We start from the raw sequence: 25,451 nt of genomic DNA on the forward strand, positions 1-25,451 counted from the left end.
GATCGCCAGTGGTTGCGGGACAGCATCCGGCTGTCTGGTCGGGAAAATGAACGCCGGAGGCCAGACGCTCACAGGTGAAAGAGCAATCAGTGCACGTGTCGGACAGGACCAGACCTGCACGATCGGACCTGCCACACACCTGTCACCTAAACACCTCAGTTGCCGCCAGCAGACTGAGCTGTGCGGGAAAACAGAAGCTGCGTGGGCTCTGGGGCTTATTAAATAAGACAACTTAATCGTGACTCTTGTGGGTGTGTCTCCTACAACAGCTTCTAACGACTCTTTTTAAATCCAGCTACAGAAGAAATGCGGATTTTGATGTTTGTAAGGGATCAAATGTTGGACGTGGCATTTTAAACTCAGCTTTGCTTTTCCATTAAAAGGGCCTGCTTTTCCTACCCCAAAGGACATGCTCTATTTAAAAATCCAAACAAGTTCTATGTTTAGAAAAGGCCTCGTCTTGTGTCTGTTTGGTTCTGAAAACGAGCAGCTGGTTCAGAAAGTGCTGGTAACTTGAAAGACTAGTCCCACCTTCCGCTGTATCTGGACCTGCGACACCTGCCCTAGGGTTGGCCCTAAGTGGCCACTGCTGACACCTGGGTCTGCTGCACCTGACGTGGGCTCTGCTCGTCTGCCAGCCACGGCAGAGAGAATCCAGGTGCCACGGCAGAGAGAATCCAGGTGCCACAGCAGAAAGAATCCACATGCCATGGCAGAGCGAATTCACGTGCCATAGCAGGAGAATCCACATGCCACGGCAGGGAGAATCCACATGCCACGGCAGAGCGAATTCACGTGCCACGGCAGGGAGAATCCACATGCCACGGCAGGGAGAATCCGCGTGCCACGGTAGAGAGAATTCACGTGCCATGGCAGGGAGAATCCACGTGCCACGGCAGAGAGAATTCACGTGCCATGCAGGGAGAATCCAGGTGCCACGGCAGAGCGAATTCACGTGCCATGGCAGGGAGAATCCACGTGCCATGGCAGAGAGAATTCACGTGCCATGGCAGGGAGAATCCAGGTGCCACGGCAGAGAGAATTCACGTGCCATGGCAGGGAGAATCCACGTGCCACGGCAGAGAGAATTCACGTGCCATGGCAGGGAGAATCCAGGTGCCACAGCAGAAAGAATCCACGTGCCACGGCAGAGAGAGTCCACATGCCACCGCAGTGCCCTGGCCTTAGAACTCACTGCAGGCCCAGACGCGACAGAACGCGGAGCAAAGGTGCGCGTGCTCACCTACGGTTGCAGAGAAATTGGAGTAGGCAGAGTCATTGGTGTACACAAAGGTGGAGTTATGGGGAGGGAGCACAGTGAGGTTGTGGGTTCGCAACGCTGGGGGAAACGACAAAAGAGAAAAGCACAAAACATGAGTGACACGAAACACGGATGGATCCAACGTATCTCTCAACCCGCAACACGCATCGGGAGGGCCCGTCCCACCGAGGGACACCTCCGTCTTCTCTCCCGCCTCCCCCCCTGCAGCCCCCACGGCCGAACCTACGCAGCCCTCGGGACGGCCCCCTCCCAGCCCCGCGGGTCCCAAAGCCGGGGACTCGCACGGTGGCTGCGAGTTTGGTGCCCGCACCGGCCCCATCCGCTGGCTCCAGCTCCTACACGGATACTCAGTTGAGAGATACGAACTTGAACTTGGCCATTTACGAAACAGCCTTCACAGAAGGGTTAATGGTGATGTCACGAGGACTGATGAGACAGAAACACAGCATGAGGACAGCCGCGTGGGTACGACACACGGATGAAACACGGAGAATTCGGCAACAGATGACAAAGCCGCACATCTGGGAGGTGTTTTTCAAGGCCACCGGACTGTCCCCGGCCGGCAAAATGTGCTGATGGAACCTATTCTGTTCCTTTTCCCTTAAGGAGCCGTAATCAAAGTGAAACACGCCGGCACGGCGTCGTGGCGTGAGGAATGGCTCCCGCGGGGAAGCGCCGTGAAACCGTCACCACGCCGTGCTTCAGAACAAACACTGATGTATTAGAGTTTTCCTAGAAGCCGATACGCTCAGCAAACAAAATTCCCCTGCAGTGTGTAACTACATGTGAGTAATTATAGCACCTTCGGAGAAGATTTTTTTCATGGGTAAAGGTTTTCCAAACGCTAAGAGTTACTGATTTAATCCACAACCATGAGCTCAGATGCGGGGGTGAGGGGAGAAACATGCTGATAGTTACTGGAGCTCTTGTGTGAAATAACTCCTAACGTTTGAGTTGCCGGGTCCTGAACAATGAGCTATTTCAACCATGCATTTCCACTTGGGGAAATGATCGCTTTCAGTGGCTTTAAATTAAAGGCCCTGAGAAAGGAAAAATATATTGTGGCGAGGGGACGTGGTTTATTTTAACCTGCACCAGTCATAGAACAAACTTGCACAGGGATGTTTGTCACCCCTGCAATGCAGAATGTTCACAGGAACGAGGAAAATGCCAGCGCGCTGGTGTGGGAAGGGCGGTAACCAGCAATATGTGGCTTTTGATAAAAAATGCATGACACAGAGCCAGTATACAAACGACTGAAGCAGGAGCTAGGGCTGGTGCACAGTAAGACCCCTTCTGTATACCTCAGCCATCTGACATGTGCCACAGCACTAAGTCAAGAAAAATAAAAACATAAAACCATCCCAAGTCCTTCAAGACTTAAAGTTGGGAAAAGTTCTTATTGGAATGGGGAAAAATGCTCAGGGGTATCTTGGGTTTCTCCTACTAGCAAATGTAGGAGTTGAGTCAAATAGGGACACTGTTCTCCATGGAAGTGGACCCCTGGGAAGCTCTCAGGTGACGATTAGTCTTCTCAAGGGCAGCTGGTGTGTGGGCGGCTGCCGGGGAGGTGTCAGTGCCCTTGCGGGTGACACAGTGGCCCACGAACTTGCGAGTGAGTCTCGGTTGGCTCAACCTTTGGCGCCTGCTGGAAACGGGCCCCAGCTTTGGCGGGCACGGAGACCGTGCCGGTTTGGTCGAGCTAGAAAATGTGCACCCAGACTCACCCGCAGACGGATCCGTGACAGCAGCTTCTGTTTTGAGGTTGGGGGAAAACGCACATTTGAATCATATTTTGAATCAGAAATTCTGTCCTTCAATATATAATAGTTCTAGATATAAAAGTTCTAGTAAATGCTTTGCAATAATTACGAGGGGGAAGCTACACAAATATTTGTTCATCTCTTCCGTCCCAGTTTCCACTCAGAGCAGATTCCTCCCACGTCCACCCCCGATGGCGCGTGGCTTCCTGCGACCACGGCTTCCTCGCCGCCCGCGTCTACCTCCGGTCGTGTCCTGCAGTTCACGGATGCCGTCCACGTTCTCCAACGGCCAGTAATGGGAAGCAGAGGCCAAGACCTCAAACCCTCGGGGAAAGAAGAGGAAGAATTTTAGATCACATTAGGGAGGAGAGAGCTGCAGGTGCAGAACCGCTCGGCACACACGTGGAGAGGGAACAGCGACGTACCGCCATGGCCCAGGGCGACGTTGAAAAGGCACCGGGTAAAAGCCAGTCCTCGTTCTCGGTGTAAAAAAAAGACTCTTAAATCAGAAACTGGTAAATAGTTCCTTAAATGAACAAAACAGGTTAAGTAGGAAAAAGTAGATACCTCTCACCTGGTGAAAACAACGCCACCGTGCCTGACGGTGGGTCAGGGAAAAGGCAGGTCCGTTATCCTACTCTTATTTCACATGGTTTTAGAGAGAATGTTGGATGCAAACAGGCAACAGAAAGAAGGTCAACAATCATTTTAAGGCCAAGTGCAGTGGCTCATGCCTGTAATCCCAGCACCCTGGGAGGCCGAGGCAGGAGGATCGCTTGAGCCCAGGAGTTTGAGGTTGCTGTGAGCGAGGTTGACGCCACAGCACTCTAGCCTGGGCAACAGAATGAGACTCTGTCTCGGAAAAAAAAAAGTCACTTTAAAAGAGGAAGAAACTAACATCAATATTCTGCCAGACATCGATTGAGGTACTTAACAAACACGTCCTCGTTTTATTCTAAGGAGCATCTGTAAGAGAATTGTCCGCTTGGCCTATCTGTGAAGACAAGGGGTGAGGGTCTTGCTCGGAACCGCACAACGCGCCGTGTGGACGCAACACGCACCCTGGAGTCTGAGTCCCCTCTGCTCTTCCCATCGTCCCTCCGTGTTTCCTCCCCACCAGGTTACTCGGTTCGAAATTTCCTTTACGCTCCTTGTACTCTGAGCAGACAGAACCTTTTGCAGATCTATTATTGTCTATCCTGCTCTTCTCGTCTCCACTATGTGACTGATTTAACTTATCTGTGTCCCGTCCTCACAAGCAGTGTGGGTAACAGTCCCTCGAGTGGCCGCGCCACTAACAGCCGCCCTCACCACCCTCCTACCGACGGAGCGTCAACTGCTTCTGTGTTTGCTGTCACGGTAACTCTAACACGGGTGGCTCCGTGCACAGAGTATTAACATTCAGCTTTTCTTGGATTAGTCCCCTGCGACTAGTTCCCGGAAGTGGAAATAGTGGTCCAGATGACTAAATCATCATCAACCGCCCTAAACATCTGCTAGATCATACGAAAATAAAAATAAAGTAATCTTTGTGCTATTCTTTGTAAAAAAATAAAATAAAATAAAATAAACTTTTTAAAGAGAAGATAATATGATCATTATTTCCAAATGATGTCTGCCTGATAACCAAAGTGAAAAACCATTACACACAAGAAAAGAATTTGGTAAGTGAAAAACTATTACAAACAATAAAAGAATTTAGCAAAAGGCTTATTCAACTTTAATATACAAATGTCAATAGCTTTCCTCTGTTCCAACAACAGTGCTAAAAAAGAAAAGAAGAAAAGTTCTCATTTATAAGCGTAGCCAATAAAGAGAAAACATTTAAGAAGAACAGAACAAGAATGGCACAAGATTCGCACAAAGAAAACAAAAAATAACAACACCGAGGGGTGTTAACCCTTCGATAAATGAGAGACTTAACCTATTCTTGGAAAAGCAGAGTCAAGATCATAAAAATGTCAACCATTCTTTAATTAATCTATAAATATTAATCTATAAATATTGCTATAAAAAGGCTAAGAGAATTTCTTGAGATGGAAATCTGATTATGGAGCATATACATAAAAATCAATAAGCAAGAATAACCAAGAAAACCTGACGAAGGAAGATAAAAGGTTACCGAGAGAGGTCATGCACTCCAGGCAGGACATGGTACAGCTGCAAGAATTAAGACGACTAGTTACACACCAATAGACAGTTCTGTGGAAGAAAAACCCACCAACACTCCCAAGTACATATGGAAATTTCCTTATGATAAAAATGGTATTTTAAATCAGAGGAGAAATATTATTCAAAAAAGGTATTGGAGCCAGTTAGCCCTCTGGGAAACATTAAGATCCCTACCTCACTCCTAACACTGTAACAATTTCCAGATGTATCAAAACTGAAGTGTTACAAAATAAAACATAAAAGCTTCTGAGGGAAACAGACTATAAATTTGACTGCATACATTTTTTTAAAATTTCTGTACGGAAAAAAAATTCAAGGTAAATCAAACCAAGGAATTATGTTTACATAACGCATACGACAGAAATGTATGGATTTCTCTTTCGCTGTGTTAAATTTATTATATTAATAAAACTCCTACTATTAAGAAGAAATAAACCAACATAATAGTGGGGCAAAGGATACAACTGGACAAAGTAAAAGAAATATGAATTCTTTTTAAATACAGGAAATGATGTTCAGCCTTGCTCATAATTTTTAAAAGCATGTTAAAAACCACAACGACACGGCCTGTCAGAGCTCCCCTATCAGACCAGCAAACAAAAAGTTAGATACACCAAGTTGACAGCTTCTACCCCATTTCTGATGGGAGTTCAAATCAGTACAGCCTTTCTGGCAGGCAATTTGGCAATATCTATCCAAATTTTAAGTGCACGTTTGCTTTGATCTAGCGATTCCACTCCTAGGAATTTATGCTAGAGACATACTCACGTAAATGATCAAAGACCAATATACAAGGTATATTTGTTGCAGAATTTGTTACAGTGTCAGAAGCCTGAGAGTAGCTTAAATGTGTGTGGACAGAGGGCTGGCTGGACAGACACGCCAATCCACACAAGGCACTAGTGTGCAACTGGAACAAACACGGAGGCTCACAGAAGGATGTAGAATGTTCTTTGATTGACATTGTTAAGTGTTGACAAATCAAGGTGAGAAAAACAAATGTGTATGCCAGGAGCTATCTGTGTAAAATACAGGTGTTCAGGGCAGAGAGGGAGAGAAGATAGAGACAGAGAGAGAGAGAGAGAGAGAGAGATTTGGATGGAAACCCCAGAAACCGATGCCAGTATTTTGGGCGAGAAAAAGTCGGGGCACTGGGTGTCATGTGTAAGGAGAAGGTTTATATTGCATTCAAATTCTGTTTGAATTTTTGGACCTGTATTCCTATAAAAATATTTTAAGACCTCCTGTCACAGTGAAAATCACCTTAAGTCGTGTCCGTACTAAACTGTCAGAAAAGAACTGAGGCATCCGCCTAATATCTGCATTTTTGCCTCCCAGGTGCCCAACTCCGCACCCGTCCGGATCACGGGTTCCTTTTCCAGTTTGCATCTGTGGCTTCGGTGCTCCGTGCACGAGCCCAGGCTGTGAGCCAGGAACACAGCTCGCACTGTGGCATACGCCAGAGAGCAGTATCTAAACAACACCCCACTCTCCCATGCGTGTCAGGAAGTAACGCCCGACGTTGGTGGATTTCCAATGGGAATAGTTCTCCTATTGTAATGCAATACTGAGACTCTGAAATGCAAAAATTGAAAATATTCGTTTTCATTTCTACCACGCTTTTTTTCCCCCCCTAAAATCTAGGATATTCATTTTGAAGAGAAGAAAACCTCATTGACTTGTTATTCAATCCATCTGGGGAAAAGTCGCAAAAGGAAATAACATCTGTTATACAAGGAACAGATGCTGTGTCTCCAGAACCGTCACCTCCATAAAATAAGCCCCGTGGACAGGAGATTCTTCCTGTCGTTTCCGTTTGCAAATGGCCACAGTCAGTTCTGGGTAGAAAGGGGGACGGAGGAAAGGGGGGTGTCCCCTTCACCTCGGAAGATGCACCCCGAAGCCAGCCAGTGTCCACAGGTGACAGGGGCCTGGGGAGGGGGTGTTGGCATCTTCCATTGCATGTCACTGCACATGACACACACGTGAAACACGGGGCTCGTGTGACAGGCGGGGAATAGGCGTGGATGGGGCTGCAGACAGAGGTGTCCGCGGGGCAGGGGAGGCACGAGGAGTTATCTGGACAGAGGCCGGGGACGGCGCTCCAGGCAGTTAATAACCTGGAAGGCTCAGCCACAGAGCCCCGAGGACAGGTGCTGGACACAGACGCCAGGCATCGCCCCACGTTGCCGACCACAGAGTCTGGGACCGGAGGGCTGTGCCCGGTGCCAGTAAAGCCACCGCCTCCTCTTGCCAGATAACTCCTGCTCTGTCGAAGAGTTTTCCCGGGATTGCCAGGTATCCCACTCTTTAAAGAGAAGCCGGACATTAGATTTTTTTCATTTGAAATCTCCCAAACTTGAGGCCAGGCGTGGTGGCTCACGCCTGTAATCCTAGCACTCTGGGAGGCCGAGGTGGGCGGATTGTTTGAGCTCAGGAGTTTGAGACCAGCCTGAGCAAGAGCGAGACCCCGTCTCTACTAAAAATAGAAAGAAATTATATGGACAGCTAAAAATCTATATAGAATAAAATTAGCCAGGCGTGGTGGCGCATGCCTGTAGTCCCAGCTACTCAGGAGGCTGAGGCGGGAGGATCGCTTGAGCCCAGGAGTCTGAGGTTGCTGTGAGCTGGGCTGACGCCATGGCACTCTAGCCCGGGCAACAGAGCAAGACTCTGTCTCAAAAAAAAAAAAAAAAGAAATCTCCCAAACTTTTAATGTTAGCAATTTTTAAAAAATTAAAACAGTGTGCAGCACTCTAAGACGTAACAGAGGACTGAGCTCAGCCCATAGGTTCCCTTTTACCATCTAAAGAGTAAAATGAACTACAGTCCTAAGTTTCATCAGACAAGAAAATCTCACTCTAGTGAAAAAGACTCTGTGGCTCTTTTCCCATCGAGGTGGTGACACGAGACCCTCCGGCTCTGCAATCACCTCCATTGTCACCAGATAAACTCTCCTAGAGAATAAACATCTGCTCAGACAGGATGGCCAGGCCAGCAATAACGGGGCTCGTTTGGGGACTTCAAAATATCCCCAGGCCTCAAAACATTGAGTAGGAGGGGAAGGCAGAGAGGGAGAGAACGCAGAAGGCTCGGAGGGTGGGGGGGTTCCAGCTGCACCACAGTTATAAACCGGGTCTTCAGGACTGATTTGTCATCCACACGCAATGGCCCATTGATTCGGTTTGGGGGGCGTGTGTGTGTGTGTGTGTGAGAGAGACAGAGGGAGGGAGGAGAGACAGGAGCATTAATACTAAAAAAAAAAAAAAAAAACTTAATTTTCCCGTCTCGGTTTTTCTTCCAGATTTCCCTATTCTTATCCCTTCCATATTACTTATTCCTTGTGTCCGTCAAGGAAACCACATCCCTTGGTTTCATTTAGGGAAAGATATGTTCTGCGTCCATCTACTTGATTCAGCTGAAATCCGGACACACAAAGTTCACTTTCCCCACTGGATTTTGCCTGCTGTTCCCACTGCCTACAATGCTGTTCCCTGCGCTTTGCACGGCTGAGCCTATAATTCAGGTCTCCCAGGACCACCTTCTCACCACACCACCGTACACCCTTTCTCCCACAGCCTCACGTTGCTTTCTCATGGCATTTACTGTTATCTGGATTTCTTTGTCAGTATGTTCGCCTGTGGTCTGTCTCCTGTGCCGGACTCTTCCTCAACTGCTCTATCTGCCCCGCACCCCTCGTGTCTGCAACCAGGCCTGGGGTCAGTGGGAGTGTATCGGAAATTCAGATTTTTGCATTTTAAGTCTCCCAAATTTTGATCTTAGTAATTCAAAAAATAACTATACTGATGAAATGCAAAAATGAGCAGATGAATCCACATAGAATATAAATATATATATAACTCTGGTAGCCCAGGAATCTCTATTTGCCAAATTCCCGTTTGTTCAATGGGTATAAGCATTGTTTTAAAAAATCCCATCATAAACGAATCTTTTCCACTGCGAATATGAAGGGTGAAGTTTCTGCCGTGACCCGCGGTTGTGACTGTCCTTTATAAACTGTGCAACGTTATGTAAACACACAGAACGATAATCACTATAATTATCCGCCTTGGCCTCCCGGGTCCCTAAATAGGGAGGCGAAGTGACTGCCCGCCCTCCTGGGAACAGACTGGAACCAGCCGCACCAAGCACCCCAGGACTAGAAACTTCTGGATAATGACACGGTTTGGATTTTTTCTTTTTTTACATTCCCTTTTCCTCATTATAAATGTTATCTATAAAATGGCTTGTTTATAAACCGTAAAAAACATGGCCTGCAGCGTCCTGGCCAATGCCATTTATGGATTTAGATTAATCAGCCATCACAGCTTCCCGGGGAGCAGAGGCAGGCGCCCGACCGGGCCGCGGAGACAGCCTCGGCTGTGGGTGGGTCCGGACCCGGGGAGCCCGGCCGTCCCCTCTCTGAGCCTCACCCTCCTCTCCCGGTGTCCCTGGAAAGTGGGCAGGTGGCTAACAAGTCTCCAGGGCTCCTTCCAACTGCAACCTCCCACCACTCCTCTAAGACGACAACCTGCACTCACAGACCAACACAGGTGGTGCAGAGGCCCAGAACGATTCCAAGCGGATTTGCGATGACCGACAAACCGAGCACCTGTCTCCAACACGTGGCGAGCTAAGACCTGGTGCGGAGAAACCAGACCGTGCCAGGGCGGGCGCCCGGGAGCCGAGCCGCGCAGGGCGGCCATGCTGCCTCCTCACTTCCGTTCCCCAGGCGACCACGGAACCTTCCCCAGACGGCGTGGACGAGTCCACACGCCCTGAGCGCCTGCCAGGCGCGGGGCCCCGTGCTGGGCACCAGAACGAGAAAGCAGGGAAGCCCCCCAGCTCTGGAAAAGCCCCGTATGAGGTTCGGTGCGGTGGCGGGAAGCGGGCTCCGGAGACCAGGTTCCCGCCCTGTGCCAGGACCCTCCGCGAGGCTCACCTGGCACCTGTGCGCACCTGCGCTACCGTACCCGCCACTCGGCTGTTATTTTCCGATAATCTTCGTCCGTCTGTCTCCCCAACTCCCTTCTCATCGTGAGTCCCCTGAGCTCGGTGCTGTGGCTCTGAGACCGAGAGCAAGTCCCCTAATCTCCCTGGAAGACACACGTCCTCGTCTGCAGTGACGACACTGCTGCCGGGGGTGGCTGTGAAGGACGCGGGTGCTGCCATATTGGTGCTACATTATAACACTCCCGGAGCGAGACGCTGCGAGCTGTGCGGCGGTTCCCGCGTCCCTGTCCCAGCAGGCCTCGCGTGTCAGGGCGTCCACGTCACCAGTGGGTGCCGTCGAGACGGTGCCGGGGTCAGGCTTCCCCCTGGGGCTCCCTGGGCGCCTCGGCCTCAGGGTCGCGGGCAGGAGTGTGACGGGGGCGCCCGGCTGGAGCCCCCAGAGGTCGTGGAGGGGCCGTGGGGAGAGGAGACAGGCAGAGAGGACCGGGCAGGTGACACCAGGGGAAACTGAGGAAAGAAAAGCAGACAGAGCCCGGGAGGGGGCAGGACGGAGGACCCTCCGAGCTCGGCAGACAGGAGCCCCTCACTGTTCCAGAGCAGGAAGCGGGGAGGAAAAGGAGGACATAAAAGGGAAAAGAAAGAAAAAAATACAAATCCACAAAGCTGAAAGGGGCGGGCGAGGAAGGACCAGGAGAGAGGGGTGGCTGGGTTCGGGGCGGTCGGGGGCACCTGGGTTCCAGCCCCAGCGCTCGGGAAGCACCACGGCCCCTGCGCCCCCACGCCGGCCCCGGCACAACCGGCATCTTTCCAGCGACATTTCTGTTATCAGATTGTCACATGGCCAGTTGATCAAGAAACATGGTTTTCTACCCTAAATCAGGACGTGGGCGGAGCACAGTCTCTATATGGAGCAAAGACTGAGTGGAAACTGCTGCGTACGCTCAGGGCCGAGAAGGTCAGTGCAGCAAATTAAAAAAATCAGTGCGCAGGTAGAAGGGTTAAAGAATTTTAAGAAAAGAATGTGAGTACATATGGATGGGCATGTGTGGACATGTGTGCAGGTGTGTGGACACGTGTGGACACGTGTGGATGTGTGTGAGGGTATGCGTGGTGCACAGGGGTATATGTGGAGGCATGTGCATGTGTAGGCATGTGAGCATTATGTGGTTGTGTGTGCATGTGTGTGAACACATGTGGGCATTGATGTGCGTGGACATGTGTGCAGGTGTGGATCATGTGTGCAGGTGTGTGGACACGTGTGGATGTGTGTGCGTGTGTGGGGTATGCGTGGTGCATAGGGGTACATGTGGAGACGTGTGGACATGTGCAGCCATGTGGGCATGCATGTGGGTGTATGTGCATGCGTGTGAACACATGTGGGCATTGAGGCTGTGTGTGGACATGTGTGCAGGTGTGTGGACGCATGTGGACACGTGGATGTGTGTGAGGGTATGTGTGGTGCATAGGGGTACATGTGGAGGCATGTGCATGTGTAGGTATGTGAGCATTATGTGGTTGTGTGTGCATGTGTGTGAACACATGTGGGCATTGATGTGTGTGGACATGTGTGCAGGTGTGGATCATGTGTGCAGGTGTGTGGACACGTGTGGATGTGTGTGAGGGTATGCATGGTGCATAGTGGTACATGTGGAGGCATGTGCATGTGTGGACATGTGCAGGCATGTGGGAAAGCATGTGGTTGTGTGTTCATGCGTGTGAACACATGTGGGCATTGAGGCTGTGTGTGGACATGTGTGCACGTGTGTGTATGCATGTGGACCCTGAATCACAAGGCAGCAGTCTGGGCGGTGCCCTCGCGGCTCCCTTCCAACGCTGAGCGGCAGTGAGCACCGTGGCTGGGGCCTCGGGGCTGCTCGGGGCTCCAGGGCCGTGGGGTGCGCAGCCCTGCCTGACCCCCGACACCAGCTCGAGGAAGCACCTCCCTGTCCCGGTTTCCTCCTCGCTGGAAGCCAGCGGAGCGGCGCACTTGACACGCTGCTGGCCACAGAAACCCTTCCCTTTCTTCCAGCGACTCGGTTGGGGAAAGGGAACGCGTGGAAATCCACAGCTTCCACGCCTGCTACACGGGGGACTGGAGAAGCTCCTCGAAAATGTGGGTGACAGGAATGGCAGCACCCCGAGCCCTGTGGCTGGCGGGCCGAGGGGTGGCGTGGCCCCGCATCACGGCCAGAAAGGAGACCCCCGCCGGCGTCCCGGGCTCTGACCGGGGCTCTCTCTGGGGGCCTGGGTGTCGGGCTGGGATCGGGCCCAGGGTGCAGGCTGAGCCCGGCTCTGGCTGGGGGTTAGAGGCTGGTCCCGTGGTAGGCGGGCAGGGCCACGGGGGCGAGGCTCTGCGGGAACCGAGCCAGCTCCCCAGCAAAGGCTCAGGCGTCAGCGGTGGGGGGCCCACCCCACCTGCAACTTGCAGCAGGCGACCCCCACTGCCCACAGGACGCCTTCCCTTTCCCACCTGTCCTGACCGACCAGCCGGGAACGTGCCCCCCGCACACCTGCCCGTGGAGGGTGGGGCCTCCCCGTCCAGCCGGAGAGAAGCCTCGTCCTGACGCTTCTAGACTGAGCATCTCGATGCCAAAAGGAAGGCCCCTGGCCGAGTGGGGAGCGGGTTTGCTCTGCGTCCGGCACTGGAGGGGGAGAGCCGCGCTGTGCAGCTACCGACAGCCTTGGACGGGCCAAAGCTCCAAGTCAGCGCACGAGAGCTCGCACGGGAGACACAGGATGCGAGTTGACAGGGACAGAGGGCACTTGGCCCTGAGGAGGCTGAATTCCCCTCATCACAGGTTTCATCCGACCCAGAGCCAGGGGTGGCCCGGCTGCCGCTCCGTCCCAGCTCAGAGGTCGGGAGGACAAAGCTCACAGCCAGGCAGAGAGGCTGGGGGACCAAAGACCCCAACAAGGGCCCTTCGAGGACAGCCTCCGCGATAAACAAACAAGCCATTCCCAGGACACCCGCGGGGCAAGAGGAAAACGTGGTGAGAACAAGGAGGAGCGCCCTTACCTGGGTGGTCCCGCGATCCGGAGTGGGCTCCGCGCACCTGCACACAAAGGCCACACGGTGAGACACTTGGGGACACCTCCCGGCAGAAATCTACCCGGCACCAACAGTGGCCACTTGGGGACGTTACCTGAAAGTCACAGGGGAACAGCAGCAGCCACGCGCACCAGCAGCAGAGGGGCAGCAGCTTCCCCATGGTTCCTCGGAGGGCAGCGCCGTCCACGAGCAAGTCCCCAGCGGCTAGGGGGACGCGTGTCTTCAGCTGTCACCTCCCCGGGAGAGGGGCATCTTCACAGGGCCCGGGGAGGACAAGCTTTTGTCTCCTTCAAGTTTGTGAAACGCAGCCGTCTTGGGGGGTAACGGGCGTTTCTTCCTTGTCTCAGAGCTCGAGCTTCTCAGGCGATCGGTGGGCTCATTGCGATGACCAGACCCCCCGCGGAACGCAGGGAGGGACGCAAGTCCCAGTGGCAGCTCCGGGAGAGCAATCCGGAACCGGCACTGCGTGTGAGGCGGGGACTGCGTGTGTCCTCCGGGGCTTATCCTGTATTCCCAGAGCCTTCGTGTGTCCCAGTCGGGTGTGAACTGGACTTTTCTGCTTCTTCTTGCGGCGGGAGAGACCAAGGAGCCTTCGCGAGTGACTCTTCCCCGGAGCTCCCTGCCGCGCGGCTGGAGCCCGTCCCGGGCCGCCCGCTGACTCCTCCTGGTCTGGCTCGAGTTTACGACGGCTCCGCGCCCTGGGTGGAGAGCAGTGATGTCAGGTTCCTCCTCAGACCCTGCTCTGCTCCTTCGCTATTTATATCCGCGGCGGCTCCGTCCTTCCTGGGTCCTAACACCGGCCCGTTAGGAGCCACTGCAAACGCGCTCAGGATCTCAGGCTCCGACGCGGCCGGGGACGCGGCTGCCACAGATGCTTCCAATCAGCCCCGCGGAGGCAGCGCCAGTGTTAGAGGCAGCAGGACAGAATGTAAAGCAAACCACAAGCTCCGTTTAGAGCCGAGTCTGGTCTGCCCAAAGGAAGGCAGAGGGGACACAGGCTAGGAAAGGAAAATAAACGCATACACCCTGCCCCCGCGTTAGGGGCCGACCACATCCCTGCTTAACTCTTTCAGCAGTCGGCGAAAGCCACAGGTTAGTTACACCGGGCAGTTACTCCAGACCCCATGACCGTCCCCACCCAGCACCCAGGATAGCGTCTCAGTGTGGCAGCAAAGGGACCCTTGGCCAGGCATGCCTCAGTTTACCCTACACCAGAGTGTCTCCGATCTACCCAAGTGCACACACACGCACACACACGCACACCCTGTGATCACAGCCATGTTTGCCGTGTGATCTGACCGACACTCACCTGTCTGTGACCTGCCCGACACGCCCTAGCCGCGCTCTCAGGCCAATCACCGTGTCTCTCTCGGTGGCAAATTCCTCGTCTGCAAAAGGGAGGTCGTGGCTCCCCCTCGGCAGGGTCACTTGTGTCAGGCTCCTAGAGCAGCCCTTGGAAAACATACGGCGCTCAATAGATGTTATTTTTTATTATGGAAAATGATCAGTCCATAAATGTTGGCTATGATTATCATTATAAAGTGGAAAATGACACCCAATAAATGTTCGCTGATACCGCTATCTCCACGGTCCTGGCTTTAAATGGGAATTAGGAGCCTCGAATCTGACCGACTTCCTAAAGAGGAGAAGAAAGCGACTTCCAGTCTCCACGCGCAGGGAGAGAGAAGTGCTGCCCAAGGGGGGGTGATTATTTTTAACTCGCGCCTGCAGCCGATGGCCGCTTGGATGCTCCGACAGCCGGAGCCCCCGGCGCAGCAGGAGGAGATAGGTGGTTACTTCCCGTCCCCTCTCCTGCCACCTCCAAAGTCTGGAGCTGTGACCATGACCTTAGGCCGCTTGCCCAGGCTGATCCGCCTCGGGAGAGGCTCGTCCACGGCCTCTATCTCCGCGTGGCATCTGCTGTCCAGTCCTCCCACCTCCCTCGGGGGAGCATGGAAGGAGGGCCGGGCGTGGCAGTTCTTCCCGCCCGGCCTTCACGTCAGCAGAACTACACGGATTCCCGAACACACGGGCCCTGCCCAGTCCCAGACCTGGGCAAAGCCGACGTTTCTTTTCCATCATAAATCTGTCATCGGATGACGGACGGCACCCAAGTCAAGGGCGGCCGTAAAAACCGGGTAGAAAGCAAGTTGAGCAGAACCTGCCCCGCAGGCGTCTACACACACCCACATGGAGGTTCGATCCCAATCCCAGACTATGGGATGGCGCCGGCACACGTCCTCCCCTCTCTCCCTCAGTGGTGCGGAGGGAGAGCCCACCTCCACCTGGAGCAGGTCCCCAGAGAGCCGGGGCTCTGGGAATGGGGTGGGCCCCGGACCAAACAGCTCGGGGTCCCTCTGTGCGTCCCACCCCATCACCCCCTCACGTCATCCTCAGATGTCACCTGGCAGCACCCTCCCCTGCCCCAGCGCGGTGTTCACAAAGCCCCCATCACTGCGGGGCACACGTCACATCTCAAACACTTCGTTTATTGTCAGCCTCTCCTGCAGAGAAGCCACGAGAGCAGGAACTTCTCCTGCTCGTTCTCTCTGCAGTCCCGGCCCCCAGAACAGGGCTTGGCACGTCGCAGGCCTTCAACATGCAACATGCAACACGCAACATTCAAACGAGATGTTTTGAGCGAGAACAGCCCGCTTACCTTAGGGATGGAGAAAGTTGTCATGCTTTGGTGGAATGTATCAGGCTTCTGTTGAGTAAATGCTAATTAAATATTAAAAGGGACTTCACATTCCGGCAAGGCTCTACTTGATGAATTTCTACAGGGATGCCGCAGAGTGGGACGGCAGCCAACCATGGGGGCGTGACTGGATTATTCACGCGGGTGACACCTGTGCACCCCTGACATGTGTCCCCGTGCCGGGGACAGCGTGGGCCAGCAGGGAGAGTCCTGTGAGCGGCCCCCGTGCTGGGGTCGGCGGACGGGCTGTGACACAGGAGCTCCTGACTCCTGACCCACCCCCAGCCGCACCTGCCTGCACCACAGACCCCCCCGCAAACCACCACACCTGCGCAAAGCACCCAGCGCCGTGGGGACCCCTCACATGTGCTTCTGGGGATCCCTACCCACGGCACAGGAGCTACAGAGACTCAGGGGTTATGAAGCTCGGGGGGTGAATTCACTGGGGTAGCGACGTGGAGGAGTGAGGGGATTCCTCCTCTTAACGGCTAAAGAACATTCCGGAAAGGAGCTATGGGATGGGCACGGCATGGATCATAAACACACGTGGTCTCTGCCAGTGCAGCCTCCCTGTGCCCTTTGGAGAACACGGCCTTCGCCAACCCGTGAACGGGAACCGTGAGGGACTGTGGTGGGCACGTGGGCATCGGGAACGCTCGCAGCACCTCCCTACCACAGGCACTGCGATTGGCCCAAAGGTGTACATGTGACCTACTACCCGGGACCAATCAGTGTCTTCCCTGGGATTAACAGACTGACCTTGGGAGGGAGAGGACTCTCCTCCTCATTAGAGTTGTTGACCCAGAATGATCTTAAATTAAAGCTGTCGATGTCTATTTTTATAGAACAGAATTGCCTACAGCAGAAAATAAAGGACAAACATAGAAACGTGAGCATCGTAGCACTGGGGGGGCCAAGAGAGGACTTGAGGACGTCGACTGAGCCCCTGGATCCTGCTGCACCTAAAGCCAAATCCCCTTGACAGACCCCAATACTGTCGTGTTTGGGCTCAAGCAAGTTTGAGCTTGGTTTCTGGGTTTTTTATGTTTTTATTTTTTGGAGACAGAGTCTTGCTCTGTTGCCCCTTCTACAGTTCAGTGGTGTCATTATAGCTCACAGCAGCCTCCACCTCCTGGGCTCAAGCGATCCTCCTGCCTCAGCCTCCTGAGTAGCTGGGACTACAGGTGTGTGCCACGACGCCTGGATAATTTTTCTATTTTTATTTTTAGTAGAGACAGGGTCTCATTATGTTGCCCAGGCTGATCTCAACCTCCTGGGCTCAAGCGATCCTCCTGCCTCGGCCTCCCAAAGTGCTGGGGTTACAGGCGTGAGCCACCGCGCCCAGCCTCTTCCAACTTTCAAAGAGACAGAGAGAAAGGACGAATGCTTAAGAAACTGCCGTTTCTGCAGACATTGCTAACTACTGACCCAAAATCTGTTCTCGTCCTTCTTTCAGTGCAGAATCGCCAACGCGCTCAGTCAAAAGTGCTCTTTCAGGCACGGCCGTGTAATGTTCTCACAGTGAGATGTAGCAGACGCCTCTTGAATAAACAAAACTTCTGCAAAAACGTTTTTGAGAGGCAAAATCTTTGCCCTTTGATCCTTGCTCTTCCTGTAGCCTTCTGACCGGACCCGTCTTCCCGGCTGGAACCTGGGACCAGGACGGGTGGAGCAGCTACCCCGTCGTCATGAGAACGAAAACCACACGCCACCCTCCTGGGATGTGGAGGGCAGCAAGAGCATCAGACCCATCTCAGGAAAAACCCGGCTAGTCTGCACAATCACGGCTTTCCTTAAACCCATTAGAGAGCTGAGGTCCAGGGAAGCCACCCCGCCTGAAATCTGGGAAAGACAGACGGGTCTGGTCCGAGGAGCGTGGACACAGGCGTGGGCTCGCGGGCGGCAGAGAGTGGGCACAGGCGTGGGCTCGCGGGCGGCAGAGAGTGGGCACGGGCGTGGGCTCGCGGGCGGCAGAGAGTGGGCACGGGCGTGGGCTCGCGGGCGGCAGAGAGTGGGCACGGGCGTGGGCTCGCGGGCGGCAGAGAGTGGGCACGGGCGTGGGCTCGCGGGCGGCAGAGAGTGGGCACGGGCGTGGTCTTGCGGGCGGCAGAGAGTGGGCACGGGCGTGGGCTCGCGGGCGGCAGAGAGTGGGCACGGGCGTGGTCTTGCGGGCGGCAGAGAGTGGGCACGGGCGTGGGCTCGCGGGCGGCAGAGAGTGGGCACGGGCGTGGGCTCGCGGGCGGCAGAGAGTGGGCACGGGCGTGGGCTCGCGGGCGGCAGAGAGTGGGCACGGGCGTGGGCTCGCGGGCGGCAGAGAGTGGGCACGGGCGTGGGCTCGCGGGCGGCAGAGAGTGGGCACGGGCGTGGGCTCGCGGGCGGCAGAGAGTGGGCACGGGCGTGGGCTCGCGGGCGGCAGAGAGTGGGCACAGGCGTGGGCTCGCGGGCGGCAGAGAGTGGGCACAGGCGTGGGCTCGCGGGCGGCAGAGCACAGGAGGGAAGTGGAGCCCCCTAGGTAAGGAGGACGCAGCAGATGTTTGTAATGAATTTGGAAAGGCCCGTGTGGGCTGGCGCGAGGACACAGAACCCGCAGCTGCACCAAAGGGGAATTTGTCCCCACACCCGGCTGCTCCTCCCTGGAACCCCTGCAGGAAGCAGGCAGGGGCTGGAGGAGCAGCCACCACCGTGCAAAGGCACCAAGCCTGACCTCGACCTTTCTCCCAAGGAGCAAAGTCCTCCCATGGCTGGGGGACAGCCAGCCCTGCCAGCCCTGCCGGCCCAGGGCTGAAGCTTCAACAAGCTCTCTTCCCAGGGAGGGGGAAGAATGTCATCACAGATCTCCTCTGCTGGGAGAGGAGCGAGGCCACTGAAAACATCCAGCCCCACACAGGGACACAGGGCCCACCGGAGACAGAGGGTAGACCAGGAAACAGAACCTCTGTTGTCCCCACGACCAGGCTGGCAAGACCCCCACTCTAGCGTCAGAGGGACACTGGCATCCTGGAGCACAAGCAAGGCCTGAAACTGAAAGTGGAGCAGGAACAAGAGAAAACCCTGAGCCAAAGCAAACCCCACCCTGAGCACGAGATCCTGCCAGAGGAATGCGGGCCCCTGGTGCTCTGGAGGTAACCATAGCAACGGAACCCAACCCAGCTCCACTCCTGACTGGATTGACTTAACACACATGCACACGCACATACATGTACACAGAGACACACATGTACACAGAGACGCACATGCACATTACACACATGTACACACAGACACACCTCACATACATGCACACATTACACGCGTGTACTCATAGACACACATCTTGTGCACCTACACACGTACACTCATACACGTGCACACATTACATATATGTGCAGAGACACATTACACGTGTGCAAACACATCACACATGCACGTATAACACACATGTACACAGACACACATCTCACACACTAATATATCGCACCCATACATATACACAGGCACAAATTACATATATATACACACATATCTCACATGCAAACATTAATATATCACACACATACACACACGTGTGTATCACATACATACACACATGCACCCACACGCACAGCCACACACTCACATCAATGACCCACCGAGACAAGTTCTCCCTATTTCGTGGCATAAATGCTGCTCACCTGTCCCCACTGTCCTACCCATGATGTTCAGCAGTCATGCTAAAATTATCACACACATGGAGAAAAAACCACCCACTGTCAAAGAACAAAGCAATCAAAACTAAAAATTTTTTTACTGATTGACAGTTTCATGCCAAAAGAAAATTTTAAATACTATGATTAATATGTTAAATGCTTTACTGGAAAACAGTGACAACATTCATGAACAAATGGAGAATTTCCACAGAGAGATGGTAATTATACAAAGGAGTCAAATGGAAATGCTATTATTAAAAAAAAAACAGGTAACAGATAAAACATTCCTTCTTTGAGTTTATCAGTACACTCAACACAGGCAAGGAAAGAATCAGTGAACTTCACGATAGCGCAGTTAAAATTATCCAAATTGAAACTCAAAGTGAAAAAGAACATATTTTCTTTAGAATATCAGTGGTGGCTCATACCTGTAATCCCAGCACTGTGAGAGGCCGAGGCAGGAGGATGAGTTGAGGCCAGGAGTTTGAGACCAGCCTGAGCAACATAGCAAGACCCATCTCTACAAAAATAAAAATAAAAAAATTAGCTGGGCATGGTGGCTCACACCCACAGTCCCAGCTACTCAGGAGGCTGAGGTGGGAAGACTGCGTGAGCCCAGGAGTTTAAGGCTGCAGTGACAGAGTGGGTGACAGGGTGAAACCTTGTCTTTTAAAACAGAAAACAAAAAAACAGACCATGAAAGAGCAGTATCACAATATCAAATAATCTAATATATGCGTAATTGAAATTCCGGAAATAGAAGTGAGAAAATGAGACAGAAAACAAACTTGGAAGACATAAAGCCCAAGAATTTAAAAAAAAAAAAAAAAGAAAGAAAGATATTCAACCACAGATTCAAGAAGCACAGATAATCCCAAGCAAGATAAATACCAAACTCACACACACACTCATACACTCTCACACACACAGACACACTCACACATACACACAGACACACTCACACACACAGACACACTCATACATACACACAGACACACTCACACATACACACAGACACACTCACACACACATACAGACACACACACACAGACACACACACTCACACACAGACACACGCACTGACACACACACGTACATACACACTTAGACACATGATTATCACATCGCTAAAAATCAAATATAAAAGAGAAATCGTGAAGGCAGGAAAAGGAAAACTCCACATTGCCCACAGAGAAGCAAAGATAAGAATTACAGTAAACTGTTTATCGAAGCCGAAGGACAAGGTAGTGACATATCTAAAGTGCTGGACATGAGGAAGAGGGACATGCCAACCCCGAATGCTGCAGCCGGTGAGGACACCTTCAACACCTTCCGCAACGAAGACGAGGTCTGGAAACAGGGTGTGGGGAGTGACCGCCGGGGGCCGTGACTCCTCCGGGGTGACGAAAATGTTCTGAGATTAGACAGTGATGACGGCCGCACAACCTTGTGAATATACTAAAAACCGCTGAATTTGACACTTAAAAATGAATTTTATTGGATGTGAATATATCTCAATAAAAAATGAAAGAGAAACATGCACTTTTTCAAGCAGAAACTGAGGGAATTCGTTGCTGCGCATCAGAACGACAAGAAATGTAACAGAAGCTCTTTAGGCAGAACAGCCCGACCCCAGACAGAAACCTGGATCGACACAAAGCAATGAAGATACTCGGAAATGGCTAAGATTGAAGTAAATACGAAAGACCTTGTTCTCATTTTTTTTTTTTTTTTGAGACTGAGTCTCACTCTGTTGCCCGGGCTAGAGTGAGTGCCATGGCGTCAGCCTAGCTCACAGCAACCTCAAACTCCTGGGCTCAAGCGATCCTCCTGTCTCAGCCTCCCGAGTAGCTGGGACTACAGGCATGTGCCACCATGCCCGGCTAATTTTTTTCTATGTATATTTTTAGTTGTCCATATAATTTCTTTCTATTTTTAGTAGAGACGGGGTCTCGCTCTTGCTCAGGCTGGTCTTGAACTCCTGAGCTCAAACAATCTGCCCGCCTCGGCCTCCCAGAGTGCTAGGATTACAGGCGTGAGCCACCACGCCCGGCCGCATTCTTATTTTTAATTGCTGTGAGAAGAAAATGGAAATATCTAATGAAGAAAGAGCAGAATGTGCTGCGGGTGGACAGAATCTGTAAAAGTGAAATGGACGGCAACAATACGATGTCCAGTGGGAGGGAGGAAGAGGGGGGATCGTCGCAGCGGAGCTGGGTGACCTCACCGCAAGGGAGCTTGACGAGATGTTCCCTACGACAGCTGCCGAGAACATTCGGGAGGCCTGAGGGCAGCCACTGGGAAAAAACATCATAGAGGGATGAAAAACTAGCCAATTACACACACAAAAAGGAATCACAGATTCCGGATTAATCCAAAAGCAGACGAGAAAAGGAGGGAGGCGCAGATGGAAGGAACAGAAGTAGCTGCGGAAACGGCAGATCTAACCCGCCGAGTCCATGTTGCCCTGAACACACGTGATCTGAACACGGAAGAGAGGACAGCGACTCCCAGGACAAAACAGAAAGACCCGTGACAGATCCTGCAAGAAGCGCATTGTAAGTGTGAGGACGTGGGCAGGTTCCACGGACAAGCGGAGGGAAGAGACGCACCGGGCAAGCGCCAAACAAAAGAAAACGGGGTGTCCGCCTGACCAGACAGCGCGGACGTCAGACAGGGACACCATTGGGGATAAAGATGATCGTCACGTAGGAACAAAGGGGCGATTTCGCCGGCAACACAGAGCGGTCCGCGGCGGGAATGCACCCAACAGACCTGCAGAATCCAGGACAGACCCCGTCCCCGCGTCCCTGCAGGCGCAGACAGACAAACCCGGTGATGCCCAGAGCCCCTCTCCCGGCAGTCAGTAAAATAAGGAGACGGAGGGCCAGTGGGGATTCAGAGGTGACCAGCGCTAGCGACACTCTGCGTTCAGTGACATTCACAGGACGCTCCCCCGGAGACAGGAAAAGGACGTCCCCTTTCAGGGCATACAAAACCCACACTGGTCAGACCACACTGTGGCCCCCAAAACAAACCTCAGCAAATGTGAAATATCGAAATGACACAACGTGAGTCTCTAATCATAATGAAATCAAACTAGAAACCAAAACGAAAGCGAGAGACTGGGATGTGAGGGCGAGAAAATTCTCTAAAATCACATTACTGTGATTGTTACGTGACTCTCGATACACTAGAAACACTGAGCTGTATCCTTTAAATGAGTGACCTTTGCAGAATGTAAATTACTGGAACTAGGACGTAAATTTAGCAAGGTCACAGAAACAAGGTCAGCAAGAAAAAATCAATTTTATTCTGCTATGCTAGCAATGAATGATCGGAAATTAAACTATTAGAAAACATTTATTATTATACCAAAAAATGAAACATTTTCCTTTTTAGGGAAATTTTTTTGGAGTGATGGACCAATTTTATATCTTGTTATCGTGGTGGTTACGTGACTATGTGTTTGTCAAAACTCACAGCACCGTACTCTGAAAAGGGTGATTTTTTTCTTCTGTGTATGAATTACACCTAAACAAACCTGCCCCCCAAAGTCCCACAAGCTAAGGGCGGCAGAGCTGAAGGTTAGAAGGAGCTTGGTCCTCGAGGACACCATGGAACTGCCACCCCCCACCTACCTGCCACTGAGGAGTGAACCACCTCGATAGTGAAGCGCTAGGCAACCGTCATCTGTCTCCGCCAGCTCATCCTCCCAGGAGCAATTAACACATCACCCAGCAAACAACGTGACTTGCCACCTGCAAGCGCAGTTGACAACAGGGAAAAGACGATCGGCCACCGTGCGCCTTCTAGGAAATCTAGGAAATCGTGCGGAGTCCCTGCGGAACACTGGCAATTAATCAACACCTCACTCCCCTCTCGGAGCAACAGTGTGAGGCTCCTTCAAACCCTCAAGGATGGAATCGTACATCGTGGGATTATTCTGGGGAGTGCCTGCACCAACCAGTGTTCTGATACCGAATTTCAGAAAGAGCCTACAAAGGGAACTAAACTAGAAATAAAAAAAAAGAGAGAGAGAAAGATATCTGGTTTGAAAATCAACGGAATTGCACCACAATTTGTCTGACGATATTGTTTGAGCCCCTAGATCCAGCCATGCCTGAAGCCAGCTATTTCTAGACTTTTCAGTTACATGAGCCAATAAATTTCCTTTTCTGCTTAAGTCAGTTTGAAATTAGTTCTTTTACTTTCAACTGAAGAAGTCCTACCCAGGACAGGTTCTAATAGGTCTCCAGATCTCTCATTTTTCTGCTTTGAATCCATTCTCCACACAGCTCATCTTCCCAGAGCATGGATTTGACCTTAACCTCTTTTATAGAAACTTTAGAAATGGATTTCTACCTAGAAATGCTCCAAAAGACAAGTAACATGGGTGGTTTCTCTAGACTGTGCCTCTACAGATTCAGCCTAATCTCGTCTGTTTGGAAAAGCATCATTCCATACGAAGTTTGCCTTCTATGGTGGGGCTCTGGGCAGTATTTGTAAATAGAACCACAAATTAAGCCTTTAAAAGTTAACAACTGCCTGTTCCCATGCCCACTTTTCTCCATCTTCCCTGCCAACATCCCCATCCAAACCAGCAACATCTCTCGTCTGGGGGCTGCACCAGCCGCTTAACTGGTTTCCCTGCTTTCTCTCTTGCCCCCAATAATCCCTATCTAGACATTAGCCAGAATGATCTCACAACAGCTAAATGAGGACATGTCGCTTATGGCTTAAAACCCTTCAACAGCATCCCATCATACCGTGTATGAAATCTACACTCCTCACCACGGCCAACAAAAGCCTACACAATCCGGCCCCTTCCTCTGATCGAATCTGCCTTCATCCCTTACTCTTTCCAACCTGCTCACTGCTATAGACCTAATGTCTTTGTTCCCACCCCCCAAATCCAGCACTGAGACCCCAGTCCCTCAGTGTGATGGTATCAGGAGGGGACGCCTTGGGAGACAATTAGGTCACAAGGATGGAGCCCTTGTGGATGGGATTAGTTCCCTTATAAGGAGAGACATGAGAGAGAGGATCGCTCTCTGCCATGTGAGGACACAACAAGAAGGTGTTTGTCTGTAAACCAAGACGAGAGCCCTCATCAGAACCAGACCATGTTGGCGCCATGATCTTGAACTTCCCAGCCTCTAGAACTGTAGATGTAAATTTCTCTTGTTACTTTGTCTTGATACTTTGTCAGAGCAGCCCAAGCTGACTAAGACACTCACAATGCCCGCAAAACACTGCCCTTCGTTCTCTACCTCGCCACGGTAGGGCTTTGCCCACCTTGTTTCCTCTGCCTGGAATCCCCTTTCTTCATTCCTGTCACTCAAGTCTTCGTTCAGTTGCCAGTTCCTGAGAGAGAACTTTCCCCGACCAATCAACATACGCCAACGATCAGATGAGACAGATGTTGAAATTATCTGACAAGGAGTTTAAAGCAGCTGCTATGAAAATTCTCCAGTGAGACATCAGGAGCACTCTTGAAATGGAAGTTAACATAGAACGTTGAAAAGTCCTCCAGGACTTCTTCGTTTCATCTCATTTGTTTTCACAACATCCACTTACCTGTACCATAACGTATGTCTCTAACAGGAAAATTTAAATTATGTTTACAAACCATTCAATAAAATTGAACACACACACATATGAAAATAGAAAAGAAAATATAAAGAAGAACCACGTGGAAATTTGAGAACTAAAAAGAACAATAACTGAAATTAAAGAATGATGTTGAACTTGAAGATAGATCGATAAAGATCAAGCAATCTGAACAGCAGAGAGAAATGATTGAAAGAGAAAAACAACAGAATCTCAGGGACCTGTTGGGACAACAGCAGTCTGACATTTATGCCAT

The 25,451-nt window shown here is 51.9% G+C and overlaps 1 protein-coding gene across 2 annotated transcripts in view; it reads right to left on the minus strand.

Moving 5' to 3' along the window:
- The window catches only part of ADGRD1 (adhesion G protein-coupled receptor D1), a 90,913-nt gene extending 77,287 nt beyond the window's left edge, over nt 1–13,626 (minus strand). Inside the window, exons 1-4 of one of the 2 annotated variants that reach the window (XM_069496986.1) lie at nt 13,314–13,626; nt 13,187–13,223; nt 3,286–3,369; nt 1,244–1,339 (exon numbers count right to left, since the gene is read on the minus strand). In XM_069496986.1, the coding sequence (XP_069353087.1) occupies nt 1,244–1,339; nt 3,286–3,369; nt 13,187–13,223; nt 13,314–13,379 (283 nt within the window). In that variant the 5' untranslated portion in view covers nt 13,380–13,626. The remainder of the gene's footprint in view (nt 1–1,243; nt 1,340–3,285; nt 3,370–13,186; nt 13,224–13,313) is intronic. The other variant, XM_069496988.1, reaches the window with a different exon arrangement.
- Nucleotides 13,627–25,451: the final 11,825 nt, after the last annotated feature.

The sequence above is a fragment of the Eulemur rufifrons genome, chromosome 21, assembly GCF_041146395.1.
Source record: "Eulemur rufifrons isolate Redbay chromosome 21, OSU_ERuf_1, whole genome shotgun sequence".
In the NCBI taxonomy this organism is placed as follows: domain Eukaryota; kingdom Metazoa; phylum Chordata; class Mammalia; order Primates; family Lemuridae; genus Eulemur; species Eulemur rufifrons.